The sequence below is a fragment of the Psammomys obesus genome, unplaced genomic scaffold, assembly GCF_907164565.1.
Source record: "Psammomys obesus unplaced genomic scaffold, mPsaObe1.curated_primary_1811, whole genome shotgun sequence".
Lineage (NCBI taxonomy): Eukaryota > Metazoa > Chordata > Mammalia > Rodentia > Muridae > Psammomys > Psammomys obesus.
In genome coordinates, this window is record NW_026596095.1 from 25,381,023 (window position 1) to 25,403,129 (window position 22,107).

Genomic DNA, 22,107 nt, shown 5'->3' on the forward strand with positions numbered 1-22,107 from the left:
AAGGTGGAAGAATAGTAACAGGGCTAAGAAAAAGCAAGTTTACAAAAAAAAATGCTTCACCGTCAAGCCGGACATAGGGGTTTCTCTCAGCCTTCTTCACAGATGCTTCTTAGAGTAGGTAGCAATTAGCAGACCCTCAACAACTGTTCACCTTGCAGAGAGAGTAACTGGATTGCTCAACACTAAATGAGATGTATATATCACCCCTCCTCCAAGGCTCAGAGATCTTTGTGGAAGATGAGGTAGAAAGACTTAAGAACCAAGGGTGGTGGTATGATTTTAAGGAAACTTCCAGACATAACCCAGAAGTTGCACATAATGATTTGTGGCAACACAAGTTTTGCACATGCTCAAGCCAATCAAAGTCCCAGCACAAAGACAGGAAAGTGAGCACAAAATCCCATCTGTAGCTGAGTAGCCATTGCCCTTTGATTATATGCTGGGAAAAATTAAATCAGATTTAATGGCATGACGCCTGGGGTCACATCTCAGGGCAGGCCTCCACTCTGAGCAGTTGGGCAACATAAATTGGACTCAAAGGGTTTAAAAACACAAAGTTCGGTGGATAGGGAGATAAGGGTGATCTGGAGGAGGTATGGAAGAGGCATTATCAAAATACAATCAGATTCTCAAAAATGTTAAGGGATGATGCAAGGCACTGCCGGTGCACGCCCTTAATAATCCCAGCACCTGGGAGGCAGGCAGAGGCAGGTTATCTGAGTTCGAGGCCACCTGGTTGGTGGAGTGAGTTCTAGGATGGCCAGGGCTACACAGTGAAAAGCTGTCTAGAAAAACAAGTATGAGCTAAGAGTGATAGTTGAGGTTGAGGGGATTACTAAGGGAGGAACACATCAGCCGTCAGCTAATAATCATAGAGAGATGATGTACTTGTGCTTTTTTGTAAAATGTCAGTAAATGTGAATAGAATGCTAGATTTGGGAAACCCAACTTGCAGGACAAATGCAAGAAAATAGTGGGTTAAGGCAAGGAAATCAATGAGTACTAAAATCATTGCATGACCATGATATCCACACTGTTTCCTAGTAGCTCCTCAAAATTTGTTTAAAAGTCATGAGGGGAAACTCAGGGAGGGACAGACACCAAGTTATCAAACACACTGGAACACTGTGACAGCTCATGTGGGATGTAATGAATGCAACGTGACATGATTTCTTCCATCAAAATATTTCTCAGTGTATCCTCATGAGAACTAGACTTTTATATGCAACTGACGCAATTTGTTAAGTGTTATTTTCCTAAAACACTAAGGGGAGTTATTCTGGAACAAACACAACTACTGCTACATGACAGGGTGCTTAAAAGAAACCTGGGGGAAACTGAGTCTGTATATACGTAATTATGCACCAATGTTAAAACATGACTCCTTTGCTGGGATGTGGGGTACTCACTGGGAATTAAACCACAAAGCCTCTGTTAGTCAAGCACCCTATCAAGAGTTACACCCCAGCACAAATATCTGTAAATAGGGGTTGAAGCAGTAATGTGCAAAGTATAATACCCTTTGTGGACAAAGCCTTGGGTTCAATCCCAGGACTAGGTCAGGGAAAAGTATATACATAGATATATGAAGCAAAGGTACCAAAAAGCAAAAATCAAATTTTGTGTAAGATGTGTGTTTGCACTGGACTAGAGAAGAGCATAGGTGTCCTTCTCTACCACTGTGCCTTGTTCCCTCCAGGCAGCATCTCACTTCCCATTTCCCAGCTGTGCTGGCAGCCAGCAAGGCCCAGCAATCTCCCTCACTGCTGGGATTACAGGCATATATGGGACATGTGGCTTCATGTGGTTGCTGGGATCACAACCCTGGTGCTCATGATTGTCCATCAGCAAGCACTCTAACTACCAAGCCATCTCTCTAGTTCAGGTGTATCTACGGAGTATTCTGTTAATTTCAACCAAACCAGAAGTGACATAGAAGACAGTAATTTGCAATAGCAAATCCCCAGCCTTGTCTATAAATCACATAGGCACTGAGTATTATACATGTTGAAGGAGTTCTAAACTACATATCAGAGGGGAAAAAAAAGAAGAAGAAGAAGAAATGTGGTTTCTTTTCATTGTCAACTTGACTGGACTTGGGAGTCACCTAGGAGTGTAGGGAGTTTTTCCAGAGTTTTAACTGAGGTAAGAAGACCCATCCTGAATGGAGATGGCGCCATCCTATGAGCGAAGGTCTCAATACAAAGATGAAAAGCAGGAAGCCAGGCTAGCACTAGCATCATCACATCTGCTTCCTGGGAACACAAAGTGACCAGCAGGTTGATGCGCTACCACCAGGCCATTCTTCCAAGGTGCATTGTCTCTTTTAAAAACAACTATAAACCCAAATAAATCTTCTCCTAGATAGCTTTTGTTGGGTAGTGTCATAGCAACAAAAGCACTAAGACAGAGGACAGACATATTTTTCTTCTTTCAAATTATATAGGAAATGCAAGACAGGAGGAAGAAAACCAGTTTACAAGTTAAACTGGATATGTTGGGCAGAGTAGAGCTCCTGTCTATATACAAGGCCACCAGTTCAGTCCCAACCCTGACAAAAAAGAGCTAATACATTAACTTAACTGTCGTTGTGCAATGAGAAAGTAGATGTTTTTTAAACTAAATCTAGTATTTTTAATCCAGGATTAGTTTGAGATTAAACTAGAGTCCACAGTTTAAAAAACAAAACAATGAAAGCAGTCCCACCAACATGTCTAATCTTTTCACAAAACTACCAAGATTTTGTTCCAGGAGCTTTATTTTCTAATGATAGAAACTGAACACCCACCCTACTCCCATTACTAATTCTGCTGTCGGAATAGAAAATGTTTCCCTAAATATGCCATCCTCTTGGCCTTAAAAGCTCCCATGATGCAGCTACATCTCAGCTGGTGCTGGCATTCTGCTGGATTAAATACTATGCAATTATGGTACAATATTATACCTGAAAAGGTGCTCCAATGGTCATGAGTTTAGACTATGAAATTAGCCTCATTCCCATCAGTTCCCTCTGAAATCCCAACAAATACAACTAGAGTAAGTGGGATAATCATTCAAACTTTTAATCTCCCTTTACATATTATATTAACATTCATATTACAAGGCATTCCATTCACAAATATTACAGTTTGATAAAAACTTTTAACACACACACCCAGAAGTCTACACCAGCTTCAATCACTTTACTAAATCATTAAAGTCATGAAAACATTATCGTCATTCTCTTAAAGCAATAAGGTCTGAGGCACTCTGGGAAAGATGTCTTAGTATGCATCAGTGGTATCAAGTTATATTACAATAAAGTCACAAGACACCTGGTAATCAAGGATACCTCATGACAACTGTATGATCTGGTGTGTCTCCACTGCATACACTCGTATTTGAACAACCCCCAAGGAGCACAGATTCTGGGCACAGGTCATTTTCAATGAGGCTCTCAACCACCCAGAGGTGAGGTGCATTTGCAACAAAGGATAGCAGCATATCCATATTGAGTGTTTACAGTACTGCAACAAGTTCCTTTCTCACTGCTGTTAGTTTACTGTATATTAAAACTTATAGCCACCCATGACTATGCTGACTCCTGGGGACATTTTGGAACTCTCCCCATCACCTGCCACAGGACAACTGCCACTCTGTTCTAAGAACTCCAGAGGTGTACCCTTAAAGGGAGCTTCTTCCCTCTCATTTCTGACCAAAAAGACATCTGAAGTAGCAGTGTACTGTGAGGTTACTCTGCGGCTGCCAGCCACCACCTGCCGCTCAGCTATTTTACCAAACACCAGACCTTACAAAGTCTGATAACTTCCAAGTGACTCTTAGCATCCATTCACTGGCACATGGTCCACACTACACGGAAGTGTTCCCTACACACATACAAGGATAAATAATTAGCATGGGGGTGAGAGGAGGCCAATTCCCAACTAGGAATTAATCCCTAACAAATTATGGATCCGTTTATGACAGCACATATCCTGTCAAATCAGAATCAACCCAGACCACAGGTCATATAGTGTTCAGTAATTATGTATATGGAATTTAAAATGTATGCATATATATTTCCATATATATCAATATATAATAAAAAATCTGGAGCAACATGTTGCTAAAGTTTCAAGATTTCTCATCTTCAACATTCTCCTGTAAAACAGCTGGCCCTTGGCGGCTGGTCTATGGCAGTGACAAAGCAACGAGAAGCATGTTTAGTCAAAGTGCTCAAGGGGCAAAGAAGAAAACACAGTACAGAGAACTGGGGGTGAGGCCAGGGACTGAAGGAAGTAAGCAATGTTTCCTTTATTCTTCTCAGCTTTTTCAGACCCAAAAAAATGCTCTTGAGGACACACACCAAATGCTGTAGTCCATTCTTATCCACAGTCAAAACAAAACGAGTGATTAAAAAAGAAAAAAGAAACCTCTTCATTTCTGTACTTTCAATAAAATGCACAGTACAAGATGATGTTCAGATGTTAGGCATCTTGAGAGGAATTAAAACTGGGACATGAAATGAGGCCGAGAGCTATCAAGTCTCCGAGTGAGAATTTCACAGCCAGTGTCCGTGACCAGCAGGGTGTGCTCAAACTGAGCAGATCGCTTTCCGTCCCTTGTCACTGCAGTCCAGCCATCTGGCCAGGTTTCATCTTGCCATCCACCTTAAACAAGCAAAAACAGTTGCTTAGTTTTTTTCATTCACAGTCTCTCAGAGGAAATAATAAGTCAAATTCACTATTAAGACCCCTCTTAATACGTTGTTCTAGCTAAAGCTTTTCCAACTTCATTCCCATCTGTAGCACTAACAAAATAACATTGTCTAAACTTGTTCAGTGGAGCGATTTGATAACTTTTCTATTTCTCAATATCAAATCAAGATGGCGTTTCCAAAATAAAGGCATGAGACTTTCTTTCAGCAAACACATGGAAACTCCTCCCACAAAATTGAACAGAAACTTAGAACTGACAATTTCCAGAACAACAGACTGAACTATCCCAGTGTACATAATGAACATGAGTTCCTGCACAGCTATGGCATGACACTCCTGAAGTAACTGTAAATAAATGGCAGGCACACAATCAGAGGGTGAGGACAGATTATAGCATAAAAATTTAAAAACCAGACAAAGAGGGGCAAAGAAAGAAAAATAGGGTTTTTGAAGACTAAGAAAAATATGCAGGCTGAGGAGACAGCTGAGTTGACAAAGCCCTTCCCTTAAAAGGGTAAGGACCCGAGTCTGATACCTAGCACCCATGTAAAAAGCAGCAGTCTCTGGGGCTTGTGGCAGCCAGGCTAGCCTAACTGTCAAACCCACGTCCCAGTAAAAGACTTAGTTCAAAAACAAAGTGGAGGGGTCCTGAAAAACAGAAGGTAGGGTTGACCTCTGGTCACTAACGCACATACGAATATTCACACCTGGAGGATCTGGAAAGGCTGTGCTTCAAAAGACGCCAACAGCACTGACACGCTGCCCTGCTTAAACCCAATAAAGAAATGGCAGAAGCATTTCCCAGTTGTAATCTGATAAATGCTCGTAACAAGCGCACCATGAGAGCCCGAGCCCCCACAGACGATCATGAGAGATTAGTGAACCTGTGCTGTGCTCCCTTGTGATGCTGCAGGAAACCACACAAGTGAGAGCTCATCAGTCTGGCCAATTCTGCCACATGAGCAGCTATGAGAACTAGGCAAGTTACACTCCTCAAGGATCTGCTTACTCTTCTAACACCTCTATTAACTGGAATTAACCTGTATAACTGTGCCTCCTCTTCCCCCTTCATCTACATCAAGCAAAAACTTCTACAAAGGCTTGACATAGGATCTTGCTGTTACAACTCATCCTTTGATAAGATCTTTTGGAATAGGCCCAAAATTCAAGTACTTTATATTTACGAACAATAAAAGAATCCACTACGTTAAACTATGATCTTGTTAGAAACCCCATATATTAACAATCATGATGTAATTGGGAGCCAGGTGGTGGTGTATGCCTTTAATCCCAGCACTCAAGAGTCAGAGGCAGGAGAATGTCTGTGAGTTCGAAGCCAGCCTGATCTACAAAAGCGAGTCCAAATTAGTCAGGGCTACACAGAGAAATCCTGACTTGAAAAACCAAAAAAAAAAAAAAAAAAAAAAAAAAAGATGCACTAGAAAGAATGTAGCAAAAGGAAGCAAACAAAATCAGATACTGATTTGATTTGTAACCAAAACTAAAAACAAATATTCAACAAATGTTCAAGGTCTGCCAAGACAGGAAAGAAATGCTGACAACCTAAATTTGATTCCTAGGCCACAGATGGTAGAACCAACCTCCACACGCTGCCCACCCTCTACATACTATGTGCACACTTGCAAAAATTAAATACATAAAAATTTAAGAGAAAAAAAAATGCTACAAATTGTGGTGGTTTGAATATGAATGGCCTCTATAGAATCATGTGATTGAATGCTTGGTCACCAGGGAATGGTACTCTAAGGAAGCATAAAGTAAGTGTGGCTTTGCTGAAGGAAGTATGTCAATAGGGGTGGGCTTTGAGGTTTCAAATGGTCAAGTTATGCTCAGTGTCCCTCTCTTCTTGCAGCCTGCAAATCTGTATATAGAACTCTCAGCAACTTCTTCAGCACCATGTCTGCCTACACACCAGTGTTCCCTGCCAAGACGGTAACAGATTAAAACTGTGAGCCAGTAAGCCAGGCCCAATTAAATGTTTTACATGAGAGTTGCTGTGGTCTTAGTGTCTCGTCACAGCAATAAAACACTAAGAGACAAAAACAGTATAGGAACATGCAAACTCACCTTCACAAATCATTGGCTCAATTGTAAACACATGGCCCGATTTCATCACACCAACTGCCTTATTTTCTGAAATTAAAGGAAAAAGTCTCAAAAGACACCAAAACCCAAACAGCACTGAACTGAACAGCTCACAAGACCACAGGACTCCCCTTCATTACTTTCCCAATTTTCTCACCGTCTGTCATTCAGCAAAGAGGCTATCACCAGTAACCACCTGGTGATACAGGGATGTCCACAAGCTCCATATATAATCACCATTAATTAACATAAAAACACAATCTTTTGTGCTAATACAAATTAGAAAAGGCAATCACTGCTGGGTGTGGTGGAGCACAACTTTATTCCCAGTACTCAGTGGTGGTGGCGGGAGTGGAGGGGAGATAGTGGAGATGTTGGGGTGTTATTGGTTATCAAACAGAATGCCATCACCCATCACTTTATGGAAGTTTGAGTGACATGTATAATATACCGGAAGTCTCTCACCTCTTTGGTTAAGGGGAATAAGTTTCTATAAAGAGATGATAAATAGGCACAGATATAGTTACCTGTATCTATCAAACAGAAAATGTTAAGAATTCCTAGCAGGGCACGGTGGGACACACCTTTAATCCCGGCATTCAGGGAGGCGCAAGCAGGAGATCGCTATGAATTTGAGGCCATCCTGGTCTACAAAGCAAGTCTAGGACAGCCAGGGCTACACAGAGAGACCCTGACTCAAAACAACAAAGCATTCCTATGTGGTGTTACAGAAAGCAAAGGACATGAAGGAATCGAAAGCTGTGCTGTCTGATGCTATCAGAGCAACAGAGATGGGTTTTAAATGTAAAAAAGTGCAAAATTAAAAAATTAAAACAGTAGGCATTATGTATCTCAATAGCTTATATAACTTTCAATATTGGGATACATGAGGTATGATGTGTCCTTAAGGATACAGGGTTAAAATCCCACTGGTTACTTTTAAGACAGCTCCTACAAGTGACTACCTGCTAATATTCCTGTTTCTGCCACTCATTCATTATTCATTAAAAAGAGCTCTAACTTCTACTACTCATGTCATAGAATACTGAAAAAAAAAAAAAGTTTTAGTTTTGTTAACAACTCACTCAACAAACAAAGGTTATCTGAGGGGTTGTTTAAAATTTACTATTGCCATGTAAATTTTAAAACTTGAGCCAGACGTGCATGTCTTTAATCCCAGCACTTGGGAGGCAGAAGCAGGCAGATCATGAGTTCCAGGACAACCAGGGCCACAAAGAGAAACCTTGTATTAAGAAAAGAAAAAAATGAAAAACTTGTACCTACTGTACTGTTAGGGTAAATAAGTCAGGTATACATGTAAACACAGGGCACTTCCATTACTGTGACTTGGAAACATACCAAATGTGGAAACTAACATATTGCTTCCTGTTTCAGTCTTCTACTTTTTAAAATAATTTTCATTTTTATTTTATGTGTATGAGTATTTTGCCTACATGTATGTCTGTGTAGCACCTATGGGCCTGGTACTCGAGAAAGCCAGAAAAGGGTATCAAATCCACTGGACCTGGAGCTACACACAATAATAAACTGCCATGTGAGTGCTGGGAATCCAACCTCGACCCTCTGTAAGAGCTGCCAGTACTCTCAACCATGTCTCCAGCCCTGTTTTCTTTCTTATATTTAATATGAAACTTAGGTATCTCTGCTATATTACAACTGACTCACCTCCTCCCACAAATTTTACTATCTTCAGCCTTACTAATTCATACTTAAATCAGTTTGTTGCCTCTACACTTGGATTACTCTCTCTCTAGTCTCTTACACACAGCCCTTATGATGAGACTAGCACTTCAATTTAGTGACTGGAATGGACACTCAGCTTACTTCAGGATTTAACATACACAAATAAAGTTGCTAGCTGTTTTCCAGTGTTTGTATCTTCTTTCCTTCTCTTCCCTTTTCCTAACATCACAATGATGTGGTCTACAGGTGAGTGCTGACTGATACCCTGTGTGTTGTCCACACAAAGCACCACTCCAGCTTCCCCACTACACTCATTCTTCTTCAGAGGCATGAACCTAGAAAACAGCTGGCCCAAAGCATCAAGGCCCATGAGCAGCGTTCACTATGTGACAACCTAGACACCACAGCCAATACAGTCTTATCACCAGCTTCACGGCATTCATTTGTGCACATATCTGTGTACTGTTTCCTTTTTTAAAAGCTTCATGCCAGGTCCACACTTCTGAACGATGCACTGTGGTCACACTCTTCCCTACTACCCCCTCTAGCCTGGTTTCTCTTCTCCTTTCTTCCTCAGATCCCATGTGAGCAGTCAAGAGTTGCTGTGTGTTCATCATTTCAACTGCTGAGTCATTCCTAGGTAACAGCACCCTCCCAAAATATTCCTAAAAATTCCTCTATGTGCAAGAAGAACCCCATATTTTATTCCTCAGACTGCCTGTTCCTGACACCTCAAAACAACCTTCAGCCAAGCTTAGCTTAGGTCTCAGCTCAGGACTATTCAGAACCCCCCCTACCTGCAGTGCTTTCTCATCTCTTCCACCACACCAAAACCTCAGCCATGCTTTAGGTAATCCCCAGGACAGTCATCAACTGTTTCATTTCTCACTGTAAGAAGCATTAAATACGAGAGAAAAGACCTACTCCAGAGTCAGAGAGAACCCGCGTCCCAAAGGTCAGCCATGGCATTTGTTCACTTGACAGCATTAACTGTGAGCAAATGAACTATCCATGTGAGCACACAACCTGCTTTTCAAAGTATGGCTGAAAAGAGGCAGAAGATGCAGCTCAGAGGTTGTGCTTGCCTAGCAGACACAAATCCTGGATTCAGTTCAACACTGGGCCAATAATAAACAGAGCTAGGAAATGATTTAGTTTTGATGATCAAATGAGATAGTGGGTATCACCACCATTGTCATTCCAAACATCAGGTGAGTTTTTGTCTGAATGTCAGGCACATTCTTTGCTTCCCAGTATCAATGAAGTGAACAACTCGTGGAGGTTATCATTCCCTACTACCATACAATGAGAAACTAATACAAAGATATGAGTGCTTTCAAAAAAGTTCGGAAGAATGCATTTAAGTGCATACACGCATGTATGCTAAATTCCTTTCCTTGCTCATTTATTTTGATGGACAGCTCTCATTCCTAACACAAAATAAGACACATTTCACAAATGGCTAATCTTCCAGAGACAAGATCTCTAAGACTTTCTTTCTTTTTCTTGCACACCACTCTCAACTTAAAATTAAGTACCTTATTCTCCTTTATTAAACCAATAAATAATACATGAAGAACTCCCAGCAAACCAAGTAAGATGCACTGATTTTACCTAAGGAATTAGAAGGGTGAGAGCAAGACTTATTATAGGAACACTACTTACTGATTGCCAAAATCGATTTAGGTTTCTCCCAAAGAACTCAATTAGATTACATTTCCTATTTCCTTTGCAGTTAGATATAATTGACTGAATTTCTGCAAATGGAAGCTAATACAGATGATTTACGCCAGTCCCAGGCTGGCTGACTACAATTCCCAAGCAGATCCTTCCAAGCATCTCTGCTCCTGACACACTACATGCTGAACAGAACATAATACCAGAGTGACCTGAAAGGATTAGTTAAAGACAGCAGAGCCTGGACCACCTCTTCCTGGCCACACATCTGCTGTCGCTGTCATGTGAGGAAGGCGTAAGCGTGACGTTATGTTTGAACAGGTGAAATTGGGAGGAAAAGGAATGTATTCACAGCTTATACATTACTTCAGTCAAGAGAAAGCAGGAGGCCCTGACTTATACTTGAGTATTTGTTCATAAACAGAAATAACCAAGTATCTGAACAGTACTCACTGGCATAGTGTGGTACATTGGGAGCTGTATGGAAAAGTTTGTGGATTCCATGCCCACAATAGCTTCGAACAACTGAGAATCCATTTGCTTGGGCGTGTTTCTGAATGATGTTCCCCAGTTCTCGGTATCGAACACCAGGCTTCACTGAAAGGAAGAGAAAAGACCTGTGAGGAAAAGCAGCATTTAACTAAGCAGCTGGATTCCTTGTGGCAAGGAGGACCTTGGTAAACACTATGCCTTCATGCCTGACTCTACATACGAGGAAATGAAGGCCCAGGGAAATCCAGATGCCCAGTAAATGCCAAAGCTAATTCAAAAACAGGAACACCTCCTTTAATAAAAAAAGAGGAGAACACCAAAGGGTCAAAAAAAGCACCTTTTGTTTTCTCTAAAACACTAAACAATACAATGGAAACATGTTTTTTAAAAATCTCTTTCACTAAGGATATATTAGTCAGGGTCCTCTAGAGGAACAGAACTTACAGAATGAAGAAAGCACACACACGCAAACACACACGCAAACACACACACACACACACACACACACACACACACACACACACACACACGGGGACTTATTAGAAGAGGTACCAACAATGACTGTCTACTAACAAAAAAGGTCCAGGAGTCCAGTAGTTGTTTAGTCCATTAGGCTGAGTGTCTCTGCTGATCTGCAGTATATGCTGGAGTCCCCACAGAGGTAGGCTCTAACACCAGTGAAGAATGAACTTACTAGCTAGGCAAGGCAAAGGCAGAGAGAACTTCCTTCTTCCATGCCCTATAGAATATAAATCTATATTTATTCTAGAGAATAAATACAGAGAATATAAATCTTCCCCATATAATCAAAGGTCTGAGTAACTAGCTAAAGGAATATTTTAATCAAAAATTCTGAATTTTTCTTTTTCAGTAATTTTTGTCAGTCTCACCCAGGACTGCAGTCTGGGAGAGGTGGTGGATACACAACAAAATTTCATGCCACAATGCATAGTACATAATGAAACAAATCCTCATGCAACAATAAAGGCAGAGGAAGCAATGGGGATTCTTTCCCAAATAGCCAACTGGAGACAACCTTGACCCACAGATCCTATCTGGAGACATTTTGGTTACATAAGGGAAGAGTGTTGGTAACTCACCAGAGATAAAGTTAAACAACTTAAAATGAAGTTAAAATATTAACAAACTCACAATAACAAGATACACCCTAGATTTCTACTCTGGAAAGTAACTTCAGCTTCTGGTCAGTGCCTGCCACGTTCTAGCCGTGTTTCTGTACAGCACTCAATATTTCTGGTTATGTCAGTCATGATAGATGCAGAGGACAGAAACACTGAACAAATTATTTGGTTAAAAGCCTTAAAAATAATTGAAAACTGAAGCTCTCAAAAATGAAAATATGAAAGTTCTTGTAATATCACCTAAAACTCTGAAGTTTTTAAATCGATAGTAAGTAAACTTGGGTGGAGAACTTCCCCACACTAATATTTATCGTTTTCATTTTAACCCAAGGAGTCTTTATATGAAACAGTAAAAGCTTAATTTCTTATATCGTAAACAGTACACTACAAACAGTCAAAGCAGATCAATGTTATTAGAATTAACCATACATTCGTTGGAGGATTCCACTCAAACATGGCCAATGACACGTTAGAGCTTTGGTGGGAATAGTATGTGGTGAGAAAGATCACACACTGAGTATGAAAATTCAAAGGCTATAGAACTTTCTGGAAAATTGCTCCCGGACTAGCCTTTTATCAGTAGTCTCAAACCACAAGCACTTACTGTTCTGCCATCCCAAAACAACAACAACAAAAAAGGCCTGGACAAGTCATCTGTAAGAACCAAGACAGCCTGAGAAAGATTAGAGAAATGTACTTATTATAGGCAATGCTGTAGAAGCAGGAAACCACCAACATTCAGGACAACATAAAATCCTAACACCTATAAACTAAACAACAAAGTAAGAAAAAGAATAGCAATAATGAGCCAGGGCCAGTAAGGCAGCTGAATGGGGAAGTGCTGGCTAGCATGCACAAGGCCCTGTGCCTCCTCTCCTGTGCAGAGAAGCACTTGCTGTCGCACCCCATGACCTCAGTCCCATCCCCAGAACCCAAGTGACAGGAGGGAACCAACTCCCAAAAGTTGTCCTCACTAGCACAGTGCCTATGTGCATACATACATATTTGTAATTTTAAAAAGTATTTTAAAGGAGGTACATCGATATATGCAGGTATATAGACTAATTTAGAAGGATCTTTAAGATATTAGTTGAAGTCATAGCAAACTAAGAGATACCAAATAAGGGCTGGAAAGATGGCTCAGTGGTTAAGACCAATGTTTGCTCTTCCAGAAGTCCCAGGTTCAATCCCCAGCATCTACATGACAATTCACAACTGTCTCCAGTTCCAGGGAATCCAACACCCGCACAGAGATATACATGCAAATAAAACACCAATTCACATAAATAAAAATTTTTTAAGAGAGATGAACATTCTACAATTCTAACCTAACTAAGCATATACACTACCTATATACAGCTTCAAGTACAGCAGAAAGAGAATTAAAAAAAAAAAAAAAGACCCTATAAGTACCAAGGATACTGAAGTAAAGAGCTATGAAAAGCAAAGAGGGACACAAACATCAAGGAGGCTCCATCCCCATTCACCCAAATCCAATCCTTGCTTTTCCTATGACAACACAATGCAACTGAAAAGAATCAAAAAGAAAAATAAAGTAACAGTGCATTGAACAGTGGTGGTCTGTGGTGCGCTGCAGTACGCTGCCAGGGGTGCCACAGCTGAGGCTGACCTGCATCAATTGCTTGCATCAGGCATTCATACGTAGTCTGAACAAGCTTCCGTGCTCCTTCATCCACATCTCCAACAAAAAAGGTCTCGTTTAGATCCCCATGATAACCATTTCGATAAAGAGTGATATCCACTGGAAGGAAAGAAAAAAACAGATATAAAGCCGATGTTTGTTTATGTTTTAAAATCAAGCATAATGGCTTCATGCACTTGAATGAAAACGATACCATCTGCATCCTCAAGTTCCCAGTGAGTGTAGTGATGCCTAAGAGAAAACCCTCAGGGGAAATAACTCACTGTAGAGAACTAGAGTATGACTGTGCAGCAACAGACAGTTGTAGGCTTTTATGCTAGTAATGAGATCCTTTGTGGCAGGAGAAACATTATATAGGAAACAACTGTGTAAGATAAATAACCAGGTTAATAATTCTGAACTGATGATGTCACTTAAGTTCTGCCATTAAACAGAAAACATTTCCACTTATCTTTAGCTTGCTCTTCTTCTGCCTGGGACACAGAGCAAAGCTTACCTTGTTCTGGGTTATTTTAAAAATCTACTGGTCATTCATCCGTCCTTACCCCAGGCTTAAAGCAGATTACTCTGTGTCACTACAAGAAATTACGTGTCTATCTAGAGAATACACTAAATGAATATCGTTACATTATAGACTTCAGGCAACCTGAACCACTGCAAAGCAGACAATTCATTCCTGAAAAATGCCACATGCTGTATGAATAACAAAAAAACTAAGGTTTAGTCAGGTGTGGTATGGAGGATCTCTTTGAGTTCAAGGCTGGCAAGAACTATATAGTGAGACTCTGTTGCAGATAGATAGATAGATAGATAGATAGATAGATAGATAGATAGATAGATAGATAGATAGATAGATAGATAGATAGATAGTTACCCTATATGAAAATATGAAAATCAGGACTGATTTCAAAACTTATGAAATGTTTGTAAACAAGAGCTCTATATGAGTAAATAACAACTATAATAAAGACAACATTATATCTATTCTCTCCTACCTGTGCAGTTTCTAACATTTGGACTTTTGGTTCTTTGAATCATAAAAAGACTAAATTAATTAATAATAAAAATACCATGTGGGGACCTACAGAGATGGCTCAATGGATAAAGTGCTCTCTGAGAAAGAATGAGGATGTGAGTAACTAATCCCAGCATCCATGTAAAATGAAGTCAGGCTGGTGCACATACCAAATCCCGGAGGGGCAAACTCAGAGGATGCTGGGGATGCACTGGCCAGCCAGTCTAGTTAAAACAGTGAGAGAGCCCTCAAAAAATATGGTGGAGAGTGAGAGAAAATCACCCAAAGTTAACCTCTGGTGTCCACATAAGTGTGCACAGGTGAACACACATGCATTCAAGAACACACTCACATGCACATGAGCTTTACATTATAAATATTTCAACATATAAGTTAATTATACATATGTATACATTATAACATACAAACATCTAGGGAAGCCTATTATTTTTAAATTTTTTGTTTGAGAACTTCATACATAATGTGTTTTGATCAAATTCACACCCTATTCCTTCCTGTCTTCCATTCCCAACTTCACCTGCTGGTATTGGGGGGAGGGGTCTGTTATTTTTTTATTATCAAATTGTAATAAATGATAATTACAATTTATTCAATCTGTATCCCAGCTGTGGTCCCCTCCCTCTTCTCCTCCCAATTCCACCCTCCCTCCCTCTTCTCCCCCTAGGCCCCTACTCTAGTACACTGATAGAAGAGGTCCTCTTCCCCTTCTATCTTACCCTAGCCTATCAGGTCTCATCAGGACTGGCTGCATTGTCTTTCACTGTGGCCTGGCAAGGCTGTTCCCCACAGGGGAATGTGATCAAAGAGCCAGCCACTGAGTTCCTGTCAGAGATAGTCCCTGTTCCCCTTACTAGGAAACCCACTTGGACACTGAGCTGCCACGGGCTACATCTGTGCAGGGGTTCTACGTTATCTCCATGCATGGTCCTGGGTTGGAGTATCAGTCTCAGGAAAGACCCCTGGGCCCAGATTTTTTAGTTCTGTTGCTCTCCTTATGGAGTTCCTGTTTCCTCCAGGTCTTCCTATCTCCCCCTTCTTTCATAAGATTACCTGCACTCTGCCCAAAGTTTGGCTATACGTCTCAGCATCCTCTTTGATACCACAATCAGTAGTCTTTCAGGGGCTGTCTGTGGCAGGCTCCTGTCCTGTTCCCTCTTTTCCTGCTTCCGATGCTTGTCTGTTTGCCCTTCTAAGCGAGGATTCAGCAACTTACTCAGAATCCTCCTTCTTGCTTAGCTTCTTTAGAAGTATAGATTTCAGTATTTTTATCCTATAGTATATGGCTAATATTCACTTCTGAGTGAGTATATACTATGCATGTCTTTCTGCTTCTGGATTACCTCGCTTTTCTAGGTCCCACCATTTGCCTGCAAATTTCATGATTTCCTTGTTTTTAGTAGCTGAGTAGTATTCCATTGTGTAAATGTTCCACAATTACTGTATCCATTCCTCCACTGAGGGACATCTAGGTTGTTTCCAGATTCTGGCTATTATGAACAGAGCTGCTATGAACATGGTTGAGCAAATGTCCTTATTGTATACTTGAGCATCTTTTGGATATATGCCTAGGAGTGCTATAGCTGGATCTTCAGGAAGCACTATTCCTAATTGTCTAAGAAAACACCAGATTGATTTCCAAAGTGGTTGTACAAGTTTACATTCCCACCAGCAATGGAGGAGGGTTCCCCTTTCTCCACATCCTCTCCAGTATGTTGTCACTTGAGTTTTTGATCTTAGCCATTTTGATGGGTGCAAGGTGAAATCTCAGGGTTTCGATTTGCATCTCCCTGATGACAAAGTATGTTGAGCATTTCTTTAAGTGTTTCTCTGCCATTCTACATTCCTCTATTGAGAATTCTGTTTAGCTCTGTTCCCCATTTTTTAATTAGATTATTTGATTTGTTGCTGTTTAACTTCTTGAGTTCTTTATATATTCTGGATATTAGCCCTCTGTTAGATATATGGTTGGTGACAATCCTTTCCCAATCTGTAGGGTATCATTTTGTTCTGATGACACTGTCCTTTGCTTTACAGCAGCTTTTCAGTTTCATGAGGTCCCATTTATTGATTGTTGCTCTTAGAGCCTGTGCTGTTGGTGAGCAGGAAGTTGTCTCCTATGCCAATGAGTTCAAGGCTCTTCCTCACTTTTTTCCCTAACAGTTTTAGTGTACCTGGTTTTATGTTGAGGTCTTTGATCTACTGAGACTTTAGTTTTGTGTAGGGTGGTAAATATGGGATGTGCTAGTTTTAAACACATTCTTAGTACTCCTGTATATGCATGGACGTAGGACTATCTCAAGGACCACATCCCTGACTCTCCCACCCTCAGAATTCAGGAACCACTGTTGCTCCTCAGCTAAGAGTGGAACTTCATGAGCTTGATCCCCTCCCCCATGGTGTAATTTTGGATGGCTTGACCTTATAAATGTCCTGTGTATATGGTCACAGGTGCTATGAATTCATGTCCCTGTCATGTCCATCAAAAGCTGTTTCACTGCAGAACACAACTTCTGTCTCTGAGGATATTTTTGTCCCCTTTTCTGAAATAATCACTGAGCCTTGGCATGGGGTGGGGTGAGGGGGATGAGGGTGTGATATAGAGAGCCCATTTACAGCTAAGCACTCCAGTCTCATATATATCTCTGTATGTTGACTAGTTATGGGTCTCTGTATTAATAAAATCTACTACAAGAAGAGGTTTCTCTGATGAGAGTTGACAGCAGTACTAATCTGTGGGCATAAAGATAAGAATCAAGGGTATGGTTTATTACTGTGTCCATTTAGGAGAATGATAGTTATTTCAGGTTCTCTCCTGCAACCTATGACTTGGCCAGCCCTGGCTTTTTGGCCCAGTAACAGTATCAGGCATGAGTTTCTTAAAATCAAATCAGAAAGTGGTTGGTTACTGCCTTATTAACGTACCAGAACACATTTCTTGCCAAGCCAGTTGTTAGTGTAGCTCACATGGTTCACAGCCGGGTAAGACTTGATTACTTTCTCTAGGGGAGCTTCCTTCACTGATACTTTCCATCCCAAAGGGAAATGTTATTGTAGCTCCTCACACATGCAGTGTTTCCAAAACAGAAGAGTACAGAAATCCAAAGCCACTCAATTTTAAAAAGTCAATTCTGTGAGTTTTTCCCTTTTCTTAAGGTCTTTATTAATTACAACTGTTTCCCTAAAATCTCTTCTGAAAACCTATCATGATCTCTTCATACCTTTAGTAAATGTTGGTAAAAGAAAAAAGTATATAATGGGCTCAGTGTTACTTTTACATCAACATTGTGTACTTACCAATCACATGTAAAATAGGCTGTGAAGATATACAGGTTGTCTAGAACACAAACTAGATATATGCTGAATGCAACACACTTACAATCATTAAAAATGGGTTGGTTTCCTGCCAGGCTGGGTTCCTGCCAGCCTGGTCTATAGAGAGTTCCAGGACAGCCAAACCCAGTCTTAACCCCCCAAAATAAGGATTTCTTGCCAAGTGTGGTTACACACCCTTTAATCCCAGCACTGGGAGGCAGAGACAGTCAGATTTCTGTGTGTTTGAGACCAACCTGGTCTACAGAGTGAGTTTCAAAATAGACAGTGCTCTGTAAAGAGACTCTATCTCGGATAGATAGACAGACAGACAGACAGACAGACAGATAGATACGTGAAAGAAAAGAGAGAGAGAGAGAAGAAAGGCAGGCAGGTAGAAAGAGTTCCTTCAATTTTGAGTGACAGAATTTTAAATAGGAAAAAATCAAGTCAAGAAAATAGAAACCTGTAGGTAGTCTTTGCTACTTTATAGGTTCTTTTTCCCATCCTTTACCCCCTCCGTTTCACCCCCATCACTAGATAGGAGAGAAAGAAGGATAGAGGGGAGGGGGATAGATACCTGAATCAAATGTCTGTCTTGTTTCTTCTATGCGGAGCAGACCTCAAATCACAATCAACTCCCTGAACAACTAACAACTAGCAACACTGCCTCTCGGGACCCTACCATTAATATAGCCCCTGAAAAGTTCCCAGAATAAAATGTCACAAAATCCCACAAACAGCTTCAGCAGCTGACAAAACCATGTCTCTGCTGGAGCATGAGACAAATCATAGTCAGCTGCTGCAGAAAGTTCAAAGCAGTCCCATATCCCCATACCTGAGATTAGAATGAAGAAATATTTTTAACATTTCTGTGATCTTTAAAGAAACCAAAATCCAAAATTCTCACTATAGAAACCTCTCAACAGACTCCAGAAACTTGTTTCTTTGCTCCCAATGACAAATGTTACTCAAATTTCTTACCATTAACAATATCACCTTCTTGCAAAGGCCGTCTGTCTGGAATCCCATGGCAGATGACTTCATTCACTGAGGTACAACAAGACTTAGGGAAATTATAGTAATTCAGAGGAGAAGGATAGCAATTTCTTGCAATGCATGCCTATAGTAAATGAAAGTACAGAGAAAATAACTTGGAATGTAAAAACAAATCTGTATATAATGAATCAGATCACAAAATCTAAAGAATTTTATCATAGATGCTATTATGAAGAACTAATATCATATTTTACTTGAAAATAGTGGTGTATGTATGTGTGTGCATGTGTATGAATTGTACAAGTAAACACACACAGATAAATACCATGTTGTTGCCACCCAGAATTTCCTAGAACTTACAGGTCAAGAAACTGGGACTACAGGCATATGACGACACATGACTGGCTGGCATATATCCTGTTCGTTATCTGGCAGGCCGTATGCCAATTAAATACACTGTATGCAAAGCAGTTTATTTATGTTCATGTAAAACGGAATCAAATTCACACACTACAAATATATGCTAGAGTCATGTGAAGAGTCTACTCTGACTTAACTACTACCTATGAAACATTTTCAGTAAAAATAGCACAAATTAATAGGTACTTTTAATAATAGCGCCTTATATTAAGGCCAGCTACAACTCTATAAACAGAAAATGAGTACATGCATAATTAAGAAATGGTAAAGTGCTTTCTGCAATATTTGATATCATTACATTCCATGGACTTAGAAAACAGCTCTGTTTGAATCTTTATATAGTGGCCATCAGTGTGCTGTAAGTTCTGTGTCCTTGCTACAGCATGGTTTTCAGTTCAGCAAATAACAGCTGCCAAAACACTATTTGTGAAATAGTCCATACTTTTACTAGCAATTCCACTATTTCTAGAATCTTTAAGTAATCTGACATTCCCTCAGGTAGAACATCCTCTCACAGCAAATAACTGCATCCCTCCAGCTCTTCCTTGACATGGCTGTACTTCTCTGTAGTACCATCCTTAGGATTCAGACCTGGGGCAAGCAACTGAGGTGCCTAATTAACCAACTTGGACCTGGAGTTCTCCCAGCATCCCTCAGTCCCTACCTGAACTTCCCAGCCTATGGCTGGCTTCCTCTCCCCCACAGGCTTTTCACTATATAATCCAGACATTTTGGTTCCTTCCCCCACCCGTGCATTTCTTCTCCCCACTCCCTGCCATTTCTATCTGTCTCCCTCTGAAGGCAACTTCACTGACCCACTCCTGTGAGGTTGGTGAACTACCCCCAATAAACCTGCTGCATACTTTAATTTGGCTTAAATTGGTTCATTTCATCAGCAGAGAATAAGTATCAATCATATCAGTTTTCATCCTCTGTAAGTTATGTGACCTTGGACAATTATAGTAGCACCTACTTCCAGAGGATGCTGCCAACATCAAATTACTAAATATGAAGGTACTTTAAAGAGTACCTGACCTACAGGAAATACTCAAAATGCCTACCCATGATCCACTATTATACAATATTCAAAATAAAAAATCATCTAAGTCTACATAAAAAAAAAAAAAAAAAAAAAAAAAAACCCAAAAAAGGAAAAAAAAAAAAAAAAAAAAAAAAAAACCTAACAATGCTTTTAATTTTTCAGCACTTTTATAAGCACTAGACATATAGTCACTCCTTCAGGAAGGCTGTCCCCATTCATAATAATATCGTCGCTGTGCTGTATGGGAGTGTCAGTTTCATCGTTCCCGCATACAAAATGGATGGGCAGACAGAGGTCTTCAAAACCTACTGTCCTTGTGTTTAAATTACTTAAGCCTCTTCCATGAACTTAGACATATGGTGTATGCACTAGTCTACATCTTAAACACTCCAACAAGTAATCTTTATTTTAAAACAAAAAGATATCTCCAAGTCATATATACTAAAAATATTTATCTAATCTGTTTATTGCCTTGTTAGTGGGGATTTTTTTTGGTTTTTTGTTTGTTTCAACAATATCCCTGATGGTCTGAATTACGCCCCATAGGCTCATATATTTGAATGCTTAGTCACCACAGAGTGGAATTCTGGTGGATTAGGAGGTGTGGCCTTGTTAGAGTAAGTCTGTCACTGGGGGTGGGCTCTCTTTTTCCCTCCCATCCCCTACATACCTTCCTACCTCTCCCTCTCCCTTCTCTCCCTTCCACTTTCACCTGCCTGTATACTGCCATGCTCCCCACCATGATGATAACAGACTAACCCTCTGCAACTTTAAGCAAGGTCAAAGTAAATGCTTTCTTTGTAAGAGCTGCTGTGGTCATGATGTCTTTTTACAGCAAAACACTGAATAAGACAGGATCCTCCTATCTAATCTGTTTATTGCCTTTTTTCTGTACATACAAAAGGAAAATTTCTAGTCTAGCTTCTGCAGCTTATTCTGTATTTTAGAATACACAGCACACTAATATGATTTTTTGGAAACACTACTTAATCAATTTTCTAAAAGCTCAACCTAAAGGCTGAGGTTTCAGAATAAGCTGTCTCAAGTGCCCTGGAATCTCAGCATCAGAGATCCAGTCACAGTAGGATCCAGAACCTATGTAGGACTGGTACCTGAGCTAGCTACCAAAATATGTAGACACTCAAATCCTTTGTACAGTGTAGTGTAGTGTTTGCATATATGTTGCACAATTCTCCCAAATACTTTAAGCCATCACTGTATTACTTACTATTACACTGTAATATTCCCTATTTCGATAACAGTAGCAAGTAATAAAAGAAAACAAGCATATCAATACAAACCTAAGTTATTTTTTTCCCCAAAGATCTTTTCTTTTTTTTTTTTTTTTTTTTTTTGGTTTTTGGAGACAGGGTTTTCCCTGTGTAGCCTTGGATGTCCTGGATTCACTTTGTAGATCAGGCTGGCCTCTGAACTCACAGAGATCTGCCTCTCTAACGCTAAGATTAAAAAGGTGCACTACCACGGCCAGTTTCCCAAAGATTTTCAACTGCAGTTGGTCATACCACTTTAATAGCTATGGAATGTTTCTCATACATAAAACAATACAGAAATAACCTTTCAAATTAGCTTAATAAAGTTATTTTGGACATTATAAAGATGAAGTTAAAAAATTAATAATTTGAAGCTTCTGAAATAAGAAAGTAAAGTTCTTACTAAGTGTACAGCGTGATCAATTTCTTCAGTAGTTACGCCTGCTTTAATCATCCCAGCAGCAATGTCCAAAACTTCTCTCGCAAGCTGAAAAGAAAAACTAAGTACATTCAAAGAAGAAGTAAAATACAACCTAAACCCTGAACTTT

The 22,107-nt window shown here is 40.1% G+C and overlaps 1 protein-coding gene across 1 annotated transcript in view; it reads right to left on the reverse strand.

Annotated features, from left to right (window-relative positions):
* Positions 1–3,037: 3,037 nt before the first annotated feature.
* Positions 3,038–22,107, reverse strand: part of Metap1 (methionyl aminopeptidase 1) — a 36,278-nt gene continuing 17,208 nt past the window's right edge. The window contains exons 6-11 of the mRNA XM_055628192.1: positions 21,962–22,045; positions 18,811–18,949; positions 13,449–13,580; positions 10,638–10,781; positions 6,786–6,851; positions 3,038–4,649 (exon numbers count right to left, since the gene is read on the reverse strand). Coding sequence (XP_055484167.1) covers positions 4,486–4,649; positions 6,786–6,851; positions 10,638–10,781; positions 13,449–13,580; positions 18,811–18,949; positions 21,962–22,045 — 729 coding nt within the window. The 3' untranslated portion in view covers positions 3,038–4,485. The remainder of the gene's footprint in view (positions 4,650–6,785; positions 6,852–10,637; positions 10,782–13,448; positions 13,581–18,810; positions 18,950–21,961; positions 22,046–22,107) is intronic.